Consider the following 15,000-nt stretch of genomic DNA (forward strand, 5'->3'; position numbering starts at 1 on the left):
GGGACACGGGCTGGGATGGGCGAGGAACAGGTAGTGGGGTGACAGGCCTCTTCCGACTCGCTTCAACAAGACAATAATCATGCTGAATTTAGGCGTGTCTTTCTGAAACTAACTTTATTCCTTGGTCTTCTTATGTCTCTTACTTTTCTCCTTACCATTCATATCATCAGCATCTTCAATGTCTTTGTCATTAGCATCATTATTATCTTTACTTTTTTACACATTACCATAAAAGAAACATCATCTAATCTGTTATCACGGTCATCACTATCATTTCAATATGACTATCACTATCACATCACTATTATCAGCCTTACCCAACACTATTGTCGTTTCCATGTCCCTGTCACCCTTTTAACATTCACTCCTGCCTACCCACCAGAAAAAAATAATTTCACGGCCGCCCCGCGATTTCAACGCACGTCTGCGAAATCTGAAAGAACTTCGAGCTCCGCCGGGTAACGCACACACGCTTGGACTGTCTCGGATACCCTTTCGCTTTGGGTCTGATAAAAATCCGGTTATTTCTAATGGTAAAAGAGACTTTTATATGGAGATTTACTGAACGCATTCGTTGGATGACGAGTGGAGATATCCAGTGGACATAATATCTATCTAAATCTATCTATCTATCTATCCCCTTTAACCTGTCCATCTGTCTGTCTGTCTGTCATATACATACATATATACATAAACATATATGACAATATCACCCCGCTTCAACATTCCATCCAACCTACAAGCATACAGAAGCATAAACATTTGCCTGCGTGTGTGCGACGTTCAGTGGCACTCCCTCGAACGCCACGGGAAGGGAGTGCCATCCCCCTACTCATAAAGGCCAGATACACTGATGATGGCCAGGTACTAGGCGAGGCATTGGGTGTGTATGGGGGGGGGGGTGCAGGGTAGGGGCCGTAGAGCTAGGGATATGCAAAGAGTGGACGTGTGTAGGATGTTACACAACAGGAGGCCGGATATCACTTTTTCTCTTTCTCTTGTTCCCTCTGTCTCTGTCTCTGTCTCTGTCTCTGTCTCTGTATCTGTATCTGTCTCCGTCTCTGCCTCTACTCTGTCTCTATCTCTCCTTCCCCTTCCCATCCTCCTTCTCCCTATTATTTTCCCTCTCCCTCTCCCTCTCTCTATCTCTAAGAAATTTATGCCGAGATGACACGCGTATTCTGAGTGATCTCCGCGGCCTTGGGATGTTTCTCTCTGGACAGGTGTGTGTGTATGCGTGTGTGTGTTAGAGACACCCGGGAGAGAAAAAATGCAATATTCATCAGCTACCCAAGTACGTCTGTGATGGGCGGTTGGTGGTTCCCTGCGCGGCCGCCAGAGGGCAATATGCGGTATGGGTATGTAGAAGGGTGGGGGGCACGCGAAGGGAAGGTCAAGCTACGTAATATGGTCGCCGAGGTCATCATAATCAGACGTGAGAAAATGTAGGCTGGGATAAGGTAGCCTAGAAGCAGCGCACAGGGCGCAGGGAAGAATTCAGTTCATGGAGAACAAAAAAGCGCAGTCAGAGCTAATTTCCATTCGATTTATAGTCGATTTATTGAAGTAAGCTTTCGAGAAAAGGTCAGATCGTGAGCTATAGCCTTACACCTGTTGCGGGCGGCACGGCGTCAGATGGGCGGTGGCGGCGGTAACGGAGTCAACTCATAAACAAGGGAAATTTATGGCTCCTGCACGATTTTACACACAAAAATTTATTCCGGAGTCAAGACATCCTGAGTAATGATGTTGGCCTGTTATTGTTCCTGGATGTATGGGAAGAGGAAGACCCGGAACTGAATCACCTCCGAGCTTTCCTGACGCTTTTCGCTCCGTGAAAGTCGTCCCTAACGGATAAATATTCCCTAAACAAGTAAGGAAAAATCGTTACAACTTTCCAAAATATAATCTCTTTATAACTTTATGAAATAGATCATAAATATATATATATATACTAATATAAAGGGGAATAGTTTATTAACACAAATAAGCACTATATCTTGTTGTGTATATATATTCCACTTACTCGCGCCCATGATCCTTAAGCGAACGTCAAATCGAATCACTGTGCGTTTAGCTGCGTGGGTGGACACGGTCGGCGACCCCAGCATTAATACCTAATATAGCGTAAGTTCGGTGGTCTGAGAAGTGTAAAAGATACAAAGGGGGTGGGGGATCCATCCTATTACTTAGGCCTACACAGACACCTTAGAAAAATCAATTTTTTCCTCATAAGTAAGCGTGTCAACTTTGATTACGAAAACGAACAGAATTTGTGCTATCTTCAACCTAACATCAACCTTGAATAATGTGTTTACTAATACACGGAACACGAGCGTGCGCCCCCCTGAGGCTCGAGACTTGGTTGTGTTGGCTGGGAAGACTTACCTTGGGGATGTCACGAGCGCTGTGACCAAAGACCCAGCGGATGCCGCTCTCAGGAGCGAGAGGGGAACATCACGGCTTCACAATATCCGCAGGAAATGCATATCTCGACTGATGGCGAACCAAAGAGCTCAGGTTTCTATAGGTCTCTTAGGGACAACCTACTTTCCCTTAGATGTTTACCTGAAGTTTCCCTTTATCATTCTAATAATAAAGATCATGGAAGATTTGCGAGAGAAAGGACAGTACTCAAGAATGTTTACCTGGACTGATGCGGCCGATATTGGGACGCTCTCGGTGCGACACAGCTGATCGGCTGCGGAGAAGGCTCACGTATCTTTTAATGGTGCCGCCGACGCTGGAGCCCACGCTACCGCCACTCCCTATGGCGGCAGCGGCGGCAGCGGCTCGGGGCCCAAAGGAGGGTGCAGGACCCTCAGGCCGTGACCGCGTGCGGCGGAGCCCCCTGTTCGGTCGCCGATTGCCGCAAGGCGTTGTAGGGACGGTCGAAGAGGAGTCATATTCCTCGTTTGGCCGCGACACAGGGGTGGCGGCTCCGTCCTCGAGTGACGTCACGGACGACGGTGCCGGGGAGTTCCTGGCCGAGTCGTCGTAAGTCGGGGTGGGAGCGAAGGGCGAAGGCATGGCATCGCTGTTGGGCACGCTGGGGCAGGTGGCGCTGCGGCACAAGTGCTGGCTCGAACTCAGGTCCAGCTCGTCAATGCGCTGCAGGCCCACGGCGGCAGTGTCGACCGGGTTGCCGAGGGGCAGCCGCCAGTCAAGGGAGAGGGACTTGCCCAGGGCCTTCTTCGGGGCGCCCGGGGACCGCAGGCCAACATCCTTCTTCTCCGACCCCTGCACCTTCTGGCTGTATACCCGCTTCAGAGACTTCAGTTTCAATCGACGTTCCATTGTCCTACAGGCGGCGGTTCTCCATCATGGTGGGGTTGCAACCACGATAACCATGATTGGTTCAACGTCAATTCTTGGATCTCAGCCAAAAGCGGACCAGCTTAATACACACTCACACAGACTCGTTTTTCACTGACCAACGAATCCCAGTTTATTAATCTTTCTAGATAAGTCAGAAAAATCACCTCGTGACGGATAAAAAACCTGAAATATCAATTAAACATGAAGCCTTTGCTAAGAAATGTGATGTTATTTCTTCTTCCGACGGCTGATATCAACAGTGGCCGTCAGAATGTGATAGTTTCGCCACGGAACAATGAACAGCGGTGACGTAACGAAAGTGCATTGTTCCGCTTCACTTGCGCAGGAAAAGAGCCCGAGGATTTGCTAACATCACGAAAGCACACAAAAGCTGCCCCCGTAAATGCTCGCACGCGGAACGAAGCAGACAACAGAAGACTCCGCCGTTTTCGCTAATTCGACGCAAGCAATTAATTCCCAACAGGCGTCTGTGCATACGTAATCCCACTACAGGTAGCACTCTTCAAAGGGTGCCACTACAGACATGGCACTCGCGCGACGGTTAAAGGGCTACCAGTACTGGGAAGCTGCGCCAGGGATGCATAACACGAGTGAAAGTAGGTGAACGATGGGAAATACAGATATGGAGAAGGGAAGTTTGACAGTTATATGGCGATAGGGATAAGAGTAGAGTAGAGGCTGATGGGCAGATATACAGGTAGACAGATAGACCGATACTCCCCCACCCCCAACATACACGCACGCACACATATATATCATAACCAAATATAAATATATATATATATAATATATATATATATATATATATATATATATATATATATATATATATGGACGAAATCAAACAGAAAATTGATATAAATTACATCAACAATATTTTTATCTTTTGTTACTTTTGCGATATTTCATTTCAGCATATATATCTATACACAGAGAGACATATAAAGATAGGCAGGCAGGCAGACATAAGCAGACAGATAGGTCGAGAGTGTACACCTGAACCGACCAGCCAATATGAGAAGGAAATGCGAACTAGATCACCGACTGACCACGCGAGGAAGATAATACCTCACCCCTTCCCCTTCACCTCCTCCTGCCCCCCCTCTCCACCATCGTATCAGAAATGGTTCGAACTCCTCACCCACCTCACTCTTCCCCCTTCCACCCTACACGAATCCGGCAATAGTAGTCTTATTCAAGCCCTCCCTCCCCTCCTTCTCCCTTCCCCCTTCCCCTCTCCCTGCTCCCTTATTCATAATCGGCGATGGTAGTCTTATTCAAGCCCCCCCTCCCCTCCTCCCCCTTCCCCTCTCCCTCTCCCTTATTCAAGGCCCTTCCCGTTGCCTTTCCCGTTCCCGTTCCCCTTCCTACACCAAATCGGCGATACTCTAATTCAAAACGCACATCCCCTCCCCCTTCCCCCCACCGCCTGTCCTGCCTTTCCCCCCTAGCGGCGCAAATCGTCGTCTCGTTCCCCGCTCACATCGTCATGCACACGCCCGTTGAAAACTTAGCGACCAGGTGTGACCGTAACCTTCATGCATTCGTGTTCGTGTTGCATCTATTTTTATGGCTCGCTGTTGATGTCCTCTTGTGTGTGTGTGTGTGTGGTGCGTGGGGGTGGGGGTGGGGTGGGGTGGGTGTCTGTGTGTTTATGTTTGTTATGTTTTGTGTGTGTGTGAGCATGTAAGTGTGTGTCTGTATACTGCATTTGTATATGTATATGTATATGTATATGTGTATATATATATATATATATATATACATATATATATTATGTCCATATGTATAATCTATTTGTGTATACGTGACTAATTCATGTATGTCTGTACATGTGTATACATCACTGTATGTACACACAATGTGTACATATCATAACACCCTCCTTCCGGCTGGTCCCCTTTTCGACGCAAGAAAATTTCGAGATAATTCGTAAATCGTTCGACTTCTTCGGTAACGGTTTCTGTCCAGCAAAGGGAGCGGATGTTATAGTTACTTAATGGGCCGACACCCGAACCTGTGTCCTCTTGGTCTACATGACCACTGACCACGGCGCGTGCGTGCGTGCGTGGTGTGTACGTGGGCGCATGAGAGAGAGAGAGAGAGAGAGAGAGAGAGAGAGAGAGAGAGAGAGAGAGAGAGAGAGAGAGAGAGAGAGAGAGAGAGAGAGAGAGAGAGAGAGAGAGAGAGAGAGATAGAAAGAGAAAGAAAGAAAGAACGAGAGAGAGAGAGAGAGAGAGAGAGAGAGAGAGAGAGAGAGAGAGAGAGAGAGAGAGAGAGAGAGAGAGAAAGAGAGAGAGAGAGAGAGAGAGAGAGAGAGAGAGAGAGAGAGAGAGAGAGGAGAGAGAGAGAGAGAGAGAGAGAGAGAGTGAGAGAGAGTGTGTGTGTGTGTGTGTGTGTGTGTGTGTGTGTGTGTGTGTGTGTGTGTGTGTGTGTGTGTGTGTGAATGTATGTATGTATGTATGTATATGCATGTATGTGTGTATGTATGTATGTATGTATGTATGTATGTATGTATGTATGTATGTATGGGTGTATGTATGTGTGAGCAGGTCCTACCTCAGATGGCTGTTATTAAGAAGTAGGTTACGAGAAACTAACTTCCTGTCTGGATCCGTATCGTTTTTTCTCACGCTCACGCTCGATACGCCTCCAACTCCCTCACGCTACCGTCACCCCGCCCCCCGCCCCCCGCCCCCCTCCACGCCCGTCGCCCTTACACCAACCACGCCTCCATATCAGAACTACGACGGCGGCGTATCATGCATGTCACCCTCAAAGCCGGAGACACGTCACCCTTCAGAGTGAGAAGAGTGACTCCACGCAATCGTCCAGGAAGTAAAGAGCTCTAGCCTGGAGGCCATGGAGGCGGGGGAAACGTGTATTCGGGTATGCTATCTGTGCTCCACGAAGCGTAACTCGGCCTGTCCCCTTATGCATGTATTAATATGTTTTTTAGGTTTATGCGTGTGTAGGTCTGTGTGCGCGTACGTCCATATACCTGTTTGTAAACATGCGTGTATGTACGTATGTCTCCGTGTGCATTAGTGTGAGCAGGTCCTACCTCAGATGGCTGTTATTAAAGAAAATTATTTACGAGAAAACTAACATCCTGTCTGGGATCCGTATCCGTTTTTATTTTCTCACGACTCTAAGCTCGAATAACGCCTCCAACTCCCTCACGCTACCGTCACCCCGCCCCCCCCCGCCCCCCTCCACGCCCGTCGCCCTTACACCAACCACGCCTCCATATCAGAACTACGACGGCGGCGTATCATGCATGTCACCCTCAAAGCCGGAGACACGTCACCCTTCAGAGTGAGAAGAGTGACTCCACGCAATCGTCCAGGAAGTAAAGAGCTCTAGCCTGGAGGCCATGGAGGCGGGGACTACGCTGTATTCGGGCTACTGCTATCCTGTGCTCCCACGAAGGTACCTCGGCTGTAACTCGTCATACTGTATCATTATGGTGATCACAAATACAATATCATTCAGATACAATCAAATACGCGTAGGTATTCATGTACACATACACATATATAGTCAGACAATCAGACACACATTCATTTACACAAACACATACATACATATATACGCACATACACACGCACACATACACACATACACACAGGCACACAGACAGACAGACACACACACACACACACACACACACACACACACACACACACACACACACACACACACACACACACACACACACACACACACACACACACACACACACACACACACACACACACACACACACGGTTTACCTAAGCATTAATTGAGAATAGAAAGTTTATCAGTATAATTGAAGTGGGGCAGCGAGGGTGGAGGCTTTCAGGGGCGGGGTGGGGGCGGAATGGGCGCCCTCACCTCGACACAATGATGGCTTGGGAATTAACGTCACCCGTGCAAGGCTGTGCAACAGTGCGGTTAATGCAGTATGGGTGCTTCTTGTAATAATCCCTTGGCACGTGAGTGAAACGGGGTTTGTATGGGTTTCGTGTGATCATATCGTCATATATATATTATGGTGAAATATAATATATATATTCATATATATATATATTCATATGTAATATATACATATATAAAATATATATATATATGTTTATACACACATATATATATAAATACATACATACAGACACACAACACAAAACACACACACACACAACACACACAACACACAACACACACCACCCCCCCCAAAAATACACACAACACACACAACACACACCAAACACCCACACACCGGTTTACTACACCACGTTTTATATATATGTTTTTATATATATAAACATATATATATATGTATATATATATATATGTTTATATATATATAAACATATATATATATATATATATATATATATATATATATATATATATATATATATATGTACATATATACATACATGTATGTACGTAAGCATATTTGTATATCAGCGAATGAGTCCATGTGTGAGATCGTGTGTTTTTCTTTATGTTTACAAGTGTACACGTGTACTGCAATGACCCCTATTTCTATGTCCCGACCCGTCGCTGCATCTACGAACTCCGTTGATGGAACCGTTAAATGTCCCCCCCCCCCCCTCGCCCAAAAGCCCCTTCCATACCGGACGTAACTCGGCCACAAACACTTGATATGATTCAATATTTCCTCGGCATTGGTCGTTGCCTCCGGACTATGCTTTCTATGTCCGGGGACAGTAAAGCTCAAAATCGCGTGTCTCTGAAAGGTGGGTGGGCCGGGGAGGAGGGAGCGGGCATTTCCTGAGACCTGAAAAGCCTTTAAAATGTAACTTCTGCGCCAGACAGACTTTAAGAGACGAAGAAATAAAAAATGTCATGGTCTCTGGTTTCCTTCCTTTATCGCCCCCTCCCTTCTATCCCACCCCTCTCATAACCCTTCTCTTTCGCAAACATTGGGAAATACTGAGGAAAAGCCGAGATCCGTAGGAAAGGGAAGCAGAAAGAAAAAAAAAACAGGGATTGTACGAAAACGGAATACGATACAGAGGAGAAAAAGTAAGCAGAGAAGAAGGAAACCGCTAGAAAAGATGGGAAGGAAATCCCAAAGAGAGAGAGAGAGAGAGAGAGAGAGAGAGAGAGAGAGAGAGAGAGAGAGAGAGAGAGAGAGAGAGAGAGAGAGAGAGAGAGAGAGAGAGAGAGAGAGAGAGAGGGGTGGAGAGAGAGAGAGAGAGAGAGAGAGAGAGAGAGAGAGAGAGAGAGAGAGAGAGAGAGAGAGAAGACAGTAGCGGAAAGAAAAACGAAAAAATACCGGTAATGATAACCCGAGGAAAGAGAACCTTCTCCCCAGTACCACCAGAGGGCCACGCGCGCCGAACTCGTTAGTGCCAGAGCGTGCCCAACAAAGGTGACACGGGTGCTAGGTGACAGGTGCCACCCGCCTGATAGATGTCGCAAGCTCTCTGGGGAAACCTGGAGTCGCGCTGTGCCACACATATCACTCACACGTCACTCGCAGGCGCTCGGCAAGGAGTGGATCAGGGTCACGCTCGTCTCTGTGACATCGCAATTGCTCGTCACATTTGGGTCACTGACATCAATGTGTGGGTGATGTTAAAAGGGGGTTTGTTTATCATAATTATTAATGTAAAAGGGGTTTGTTCTTCATAATAAGTGATGTTAAAGGGATTCATCTGTCATAATCATTGGTGCAAAATAATTAGTGTTAAAAGACTATTTATCCTAATAATTGTGCACAAACAAACGGCAGGAAAGGGTCGAAATCTAACAGTATAAAATGTAAAAAAAGATTCACAAATAAATACATATACCTGAACATCTGAACATCCTCAAGGTATACAATGCAACAATTTTAATTCGGAAAACGATTCCACCGGAAAAAGAGCCAAGGAAAAATTCGGCGGGCCACTATCTGGATTTCATGATCTGACTGACGTCACTTAAGTTCATGGGAAAGGCGACACCATCTTCGCGCTGTTCATAGAAGCTGAAAAATGTTGTCAGAAAAGGCATTTTTCTTTTACTTTTATTGATTTATAGTATATATATATATATATATATATTCTCTCTCTCTTTTTTTTCTTTTTATTTTTTACCAGAGGCCAATACATATACATACAGCTTTAATAACAAATGATCTTTAATGTTACTTCATCCCCTATTATCATCTTCTATGATAATGAAGTGCAGCACACATCCGGCCGTGGTTGATACAGTAAATCTCAATCTTTCTCATCACAAGTGTGCATAAACACACACACACACACACACACACACACACACACACACACACACACACACACACACACACACACACACACACACACACACACACACACACACACACTTCGAAAGTTATCAATCAACATGAACCATAGTCTTGAACCTAACCTCTAGCGAGAGATGATTTTGTGCTTAATATTACGAAGGACTTCTTCAAAGCGAGACCTGATAATGTCTTTTCCCTTTCTATCTTAAGCATAACGAACGCTGTGTTAGAAATAGACCAGCGTGTCATTCGAACGCCCTTTGCAATAAGCTCTTTTCTTAAATAAGTGTTTGCAAATCTCGCTGTATCAGAACACTGTCTGCCATGCTCTGTGAACACAGGTATGGACTCACTTGTGCCACGCTTTCAATCTTCATTAAGTGTACGCCAAGGAAGAGAAAAGAAAAAGGCTAGAATTAACCTGTCTCCCTATTTTCAATGCCTCACAACTCTTCCTTTTTCCCTTTCCTTTCTCACCGTCGCCGCGGCCTTTGATCTACACCCTTTTCCCTTTGCTCTTTGACTCACCCTTCACCCTCCCCGTCGCCCTCCCTTTTCCTTCCTCCGCCCGTCTCCGCCCTAATGACATGGCGCCCGCGATAATTAAGCCTGGGAATCGACCAGTGACCCGATTGGCCGGTGAAGAGCATCCTCATACACAGGAAAGAGGAAGAGGAGAAAAAATGGACAAAAAAAGAAAGAAAGAGAAAATGAACACCTCGAACGAAACAGGGAGGCAAATCTGGAACGGAAGCGCGGGATGGCATGAAGTAGCAGGCGCCAAGACGGAACGCGACACGCGGAAATAGCAAGCGAGAATTATTATTAGTCTTTTTTCTTTCCTTTCTCTTTTTAACACAGCTTTCTTTTCTTTTGCCTTTCTTTCTTGACGACTACGACGGCTTGTTTCATCTTCTACGACCACGCAGAGCACAGAAGACGACAGTAACGCTCGCTTGGCATCTGCAGTTAGAGCGGCAGCGAAGTCGGCGCTCACTGCACAAAAAGGGCAAGGCGAATGGAGCTCGGAGAGTTAAAGGAGCATCTGGCCCCTTACATCTCTCGCTCTCACTCTTACCCGTTCATTCTTTCTGTCTCTGTCTCTCTCTGACTGTCTGTCTGTCTTGAATTTAAATAATAAATTCTCTCTCTCCTCAACCTCCTTCCCCTCCCTCCATCTCTCTCTCCCCTCTCCCTCTCTTTCCCCTCCTCTTCTTCATTACCCTCTTCCTTGCGCCGTGATTCTCCCCCCTGCCAAGTCAACGGTTTGGTGTTGGAGTCGCGCTGTGTGGCTCGGCGGCGGCGGCGGCGGTAACACAACTCCCATGATCTCACCGCAGTCCTGCCGCCACCGCCGCGCCACCGCCACCGCCATCGCGCCGCATCACGAGGCCAGATGGGTAGGCAGGCTACATAATGCAAGTGTTACTGAGCAACGATGCTGCGAGTGGTTGTGTCTAGCGAGCGCGAGCGGCACTTACGCTACCGGTCTCGTTCCCGCTAAACGACCGGCAGACACGTCAGTCAATTTAATTTTATCAAGTCTTCTGTCTTCGGCCTCTTCTAATTTTCTGCCAAGTGGCTGTAAACCCCTCTCTCCGCCAGATCTTTCCGTCTCAGCCTTTGTCTTCCGCTAGAGAACCTTCCGCCTTTGAACATCACCTTCGGCTGCCCTTTTTCAATCGGCGATCATTTCCCCGTCATACACTCCAGCTCCATTACTCCAGCCACTCCGCCGGCGACGTCTCCCGTTCTGATCAGTTTCGAAGCGGACCGGCCTCGAGCAGGGGGCGATAGTGCTTTATAATTAGTCCAATCAAGAGCGGTGCAGCCTCGTCAACAGCCCTCTATTTCAGCTCGGGCAGCGTCGGTATCGGCAGAGGCTGCCCGTTTCCTGGGGTATTTATTTCCGTGCTATTCTCTCCCACCTCTCCTCTTCCCTGTCTTTGTCTTTCTCTCTCTCTCTCTCTCTCTCTCTCTCTCTCTATATATATATATATATATATATATATATATATATATATATATATATATATATATATATATATATATAATATATATATACGCACACATACGTATATATTTTTTTTCTTTTCCTTTCCCTTCTCACCTCCTTTTCCTCGTCTTTCTTCTCCATTTTCTTTTTTATTTTTCTTTCGGAATTATTCTTATCATAATTGTCTTACTCCTTCTTTTCATTTTCTTTTTCTCTTTCCTTCGCTCTCTCCTCTCACGTACATATTTTTCTTCTCTCCGAACGAATGAACTTAATCCAAGACCTTTTGTTTCTCGGGCATGAGTGGCTGAAAAAGCGCGCGTCATTCAAGACTTAGAGGTGAGAAAAAGAAGAGGAGATGAAGGAGGAAAAAGGAGAAGGAGGAGGAGGAGGAGGAAGAAGAAGAAGAAGAAGAAGAAGGGGAGAAGACAGAAAAGGAAGATGAAGACGAGAAAGCAGAAGCAGAAGAAAAAAAAAGGAAAATAGAAAAAGAAAAAGAAAAGACCTAAAGAGTTTGGAAAACCCTAAAGGCATTTCAATAGCCTCTTCCTCTATCTTAGTCAACGCGATTCTTAATTGGACGGCACAAGGAGGCTCACAAGAAGAGACGCGATTCTTACCGTCTGAGACCAAAAGCTTAATTAAAATCTCCATCTTCGGAAGGCTGGGGGATGCAAGGGCAGGATGGTGGTGGTGGTGGTGGTGGTGGTGGTGGTGATGATGATGATGATGATGATGATGATGATGATGATGATGGTGGTGGTGGTGATGATGATGATGGTGGTGGTGGCGATGATGGTGATGATGATGATGGTGGTGATGATGATGATGGCGGTGATGATGATGATGGTGGTGGTGGTAATCGATGCTGGTGGTGATGGTGGTGGTGATGATGATGGTGGTAATCGATGCTGGTGGTGATGGTGGTGGTGATGATGATGGTGGTAATCGATGCTGGTGGTGGTGGTGATGATGGTGATCGATGTTGGTGGTAGTGATGATAATACTATTGCTGATAAGGATTATGGTGATCGTTTTGACTGATGGTGATAATAGTGATGACGTTATTGAAAATGACGACGATAAGAGCACCGGTAAATACGAATCTGAGTTGAATCCGCTTTGTAGGAACATCAGCTGACACAGCAATACGCCAGCCCCTACACGTGTCTCTCTCTTTAAATAGAAAAGGGGAAATTCTGCAACATTGCAGATTATCTGTGGCTTCCTTTAGAGTGTTTACCTTGACGTGACCTTAGAACAAGGAAATGTAATTTCACCACATGGAATCTACGGTAGACAAAGCATGTGGTTCTCCCCCTATCTCACCTCTATCCCTCTCCCCCTCCCTCTCTCTATCCATCCTTTCTCCTCCCTTCCTTTCTTTCTCTCTTTCTCCCTCCTTTCTCTTTCCCAATGTATTCTCTTCTTCTCCTGTCTTTTTTTCTCTCTTTCCTACTTCTTTCTCTCGTTCTCTCTCCTTCTTCCTCACTTTTCCTCTCCTTTCTCTCTCCCCTTTCCTTCTTTCTCCCTCCTTCTTTCTCTCTTTCTCCCTCCTTCTTCCTCTCTTTCTCCCTCCTTCTTTCTCCCTCCTTCTTCCTCTCTTTTTCCTCCTTCCTCTCCTCCTCCATCATCTCACTTACATGGTTTAAAGCCTGCACGAAGCCCTCACGGTAACACCTCCCGTATAATACCTTTAGATATCAACCCGCGGAAGCCCCGATTGGAAGCCCCGATTGGATTCCTCAGCTTGGCTTCATCCGTGAGTGTGTTTACGTGGCCAGGGAGCACAGCCATCCACTAAAATACGCCAGGCTGTTAGACGGACTCGGAAATATTTACTAGGTTATCTCTGACCCATATATACACATTAGAACGAGATCCTTACACGTGTAGACGCCTTTTCTAAACACCTGGGAGAGGATTTGTGTTTTTTTTATGTCTTTCTGGGGGTTTCTACGAAGGGATGTTATTGGAGGGGCATTTTTTTAGAAATGAACTATACAGGAAAATTTGGAACTGTTAGCCAACAGGTGATCGCAAACATGCAAATGACAGAGTCATTCGAAAAAACATTTAAATCATCGGTCATTATACTCCTACACTTTGCACTATATCGAGTGTGATGTATTGGCTGCTATGTGTATCTAAACACACTATATCGAATAACTGGCTACACAAAAGGTGCACCGCTTAAGGCAGGCAAACAGGTGGCTCGTGGACTTCCGGTGGGGGTGGGGGTGGGGTGGGGGGGCAACATCGAGAACAGAGAGGGGGCGGGGCTTATGGCGGGAGAGGGAGTGGGGTGGGAAGAAGGAAGTGGGCATAAGAGCAGAGGTAGGGGATGAGAAGTGGGAAGAAGGAAGAGGGGATAATAGAAGTGGGATGGAGGCAAAAGATGGGAAAGGAAAAGGTGAGGAAAGAACAGGAAGGGAGGAAGGAAGGGAGAAGATAAAGGGCGGTTGAAAGAGAGATAGGGGGATGAGTAGAGAAATGGAAAAGGAGGAGGGAAAAGAAAGAGGGAGCAAGGAAGGAGAGAAATGGAGGGGAAGGCCTTGGAGGTGCCGAAGAGATCTCAAGCGAACCCACAGTGCCACTCCCACGCCCCTACGCTGTTATGATCGAGTCTACAATACGCTGGAAGTTACATAACGCGCCTCTGCAATAACTCAAGACCTGCTTATGGTTTATTACCAAGATGCGCTTATTCTATCTTTTTTTTTTTTCATCTGAGACAATGAACAGTTAACCTCACCGCGATCCGACGGAGAAACAGCAATTACGCTGTTTTTATGGGTGATGTTTGGCACTCACACTCGATTAAACAACAACAAAGGAGAATTTAAGGTAGGTTTGGCTCAATAACATGGGCATTGGGGGATGGGTTTGTTTGAGGGTACGTGTGTTTGGAAGTGTGTGCGAGTGTGAGTGTGAGTGTGAACGTGCCCACTCGAAGATAAAAATAAGCATAATCATCTCATTCCTTTAGTCTTAGCATCCCTTTTATCAATTTTATCGCATCTTAACCAATCTTCACACAGTTGCTTGATCCCCGCAGCCCCCTTTGACAAAATCCAGCTGTTGACTCTGGAAGCAAATGCTGTCGCCCGGCAAAGGTTAACAGCAACATTTAGCCGGAGACGACACGCTTAACCTTCGCAAATCCTGCCTAACCTGCACACGCACCCAGTCCCTTCTACCGGGCAGGACAGCGGCCCAGTTCGGTTCGCAGATTCTCTCACGCCACTTGTCCAACCTGCTGGAATCGCGCACACTTACACATTCACGCACTGGCATAAGAAAGGAAAGAGAGAGTGTGTCACGTATGTCAGAGAGGGAGACTGAAGGAGAGGGAGAGGGAGGGAGGGAGGGAGGGAGGGAGGGAGGGAGGGAGGGA

The 15,000-nt window shown here is 46.5% G+C and overlaps 2 protein-coding genes across 5 annotated transcripts in view; both read right to left on the reverse strand.

Annotated features, from left to right (window-relative positions):
- LOC122267849 (uncharacterized) overlaps positions 1 to 15,000 on the reverse strand; it is a 413,856-nt gene that overhangs the window by 158,865 nt on the left and 239,991 nt on the right. The window lies entirely within an intron of this gene.
- Positions 1 to 15,000, reverse strand: part of LOC122254150 (uncharacterized) — a 95,802-nt gene that overhangs the window by 73,219 nt on the left and 7,583 nt on the right. Inside the window, exon 2 of the mRNA XM_043017690.2 lies at positions 2,649 to 3,501. Within this exon, the coding sequence (XP_042873624.2) occupies positions 2,649 to 3,297 (649 nt within the window). The 5' untranslated portion in view covers positions 3,298 to 3,501. The remainder of the gene's footprint in view (positions 1 to 2,648; positions 3,502 to 15,000) is intronic.

The sequence above is a fragment of the Penaeus japonicus genome, unplaced genomic scaffold (assembly GCF_977035675.1).
Source record: "Penaeus japonicus unplaced genomic scaffold, GWHDUDI00000001_assembly GWHDUDI00000031, whole genome shotgun sequence".
Taxonomy (NCBI): domain Eukaryota; kingdom Metazoa; phylum Arthropoda; class Malacostraca; order Decapoda; family Penaeidae; genus Penaeus; species Penaeus japonicus.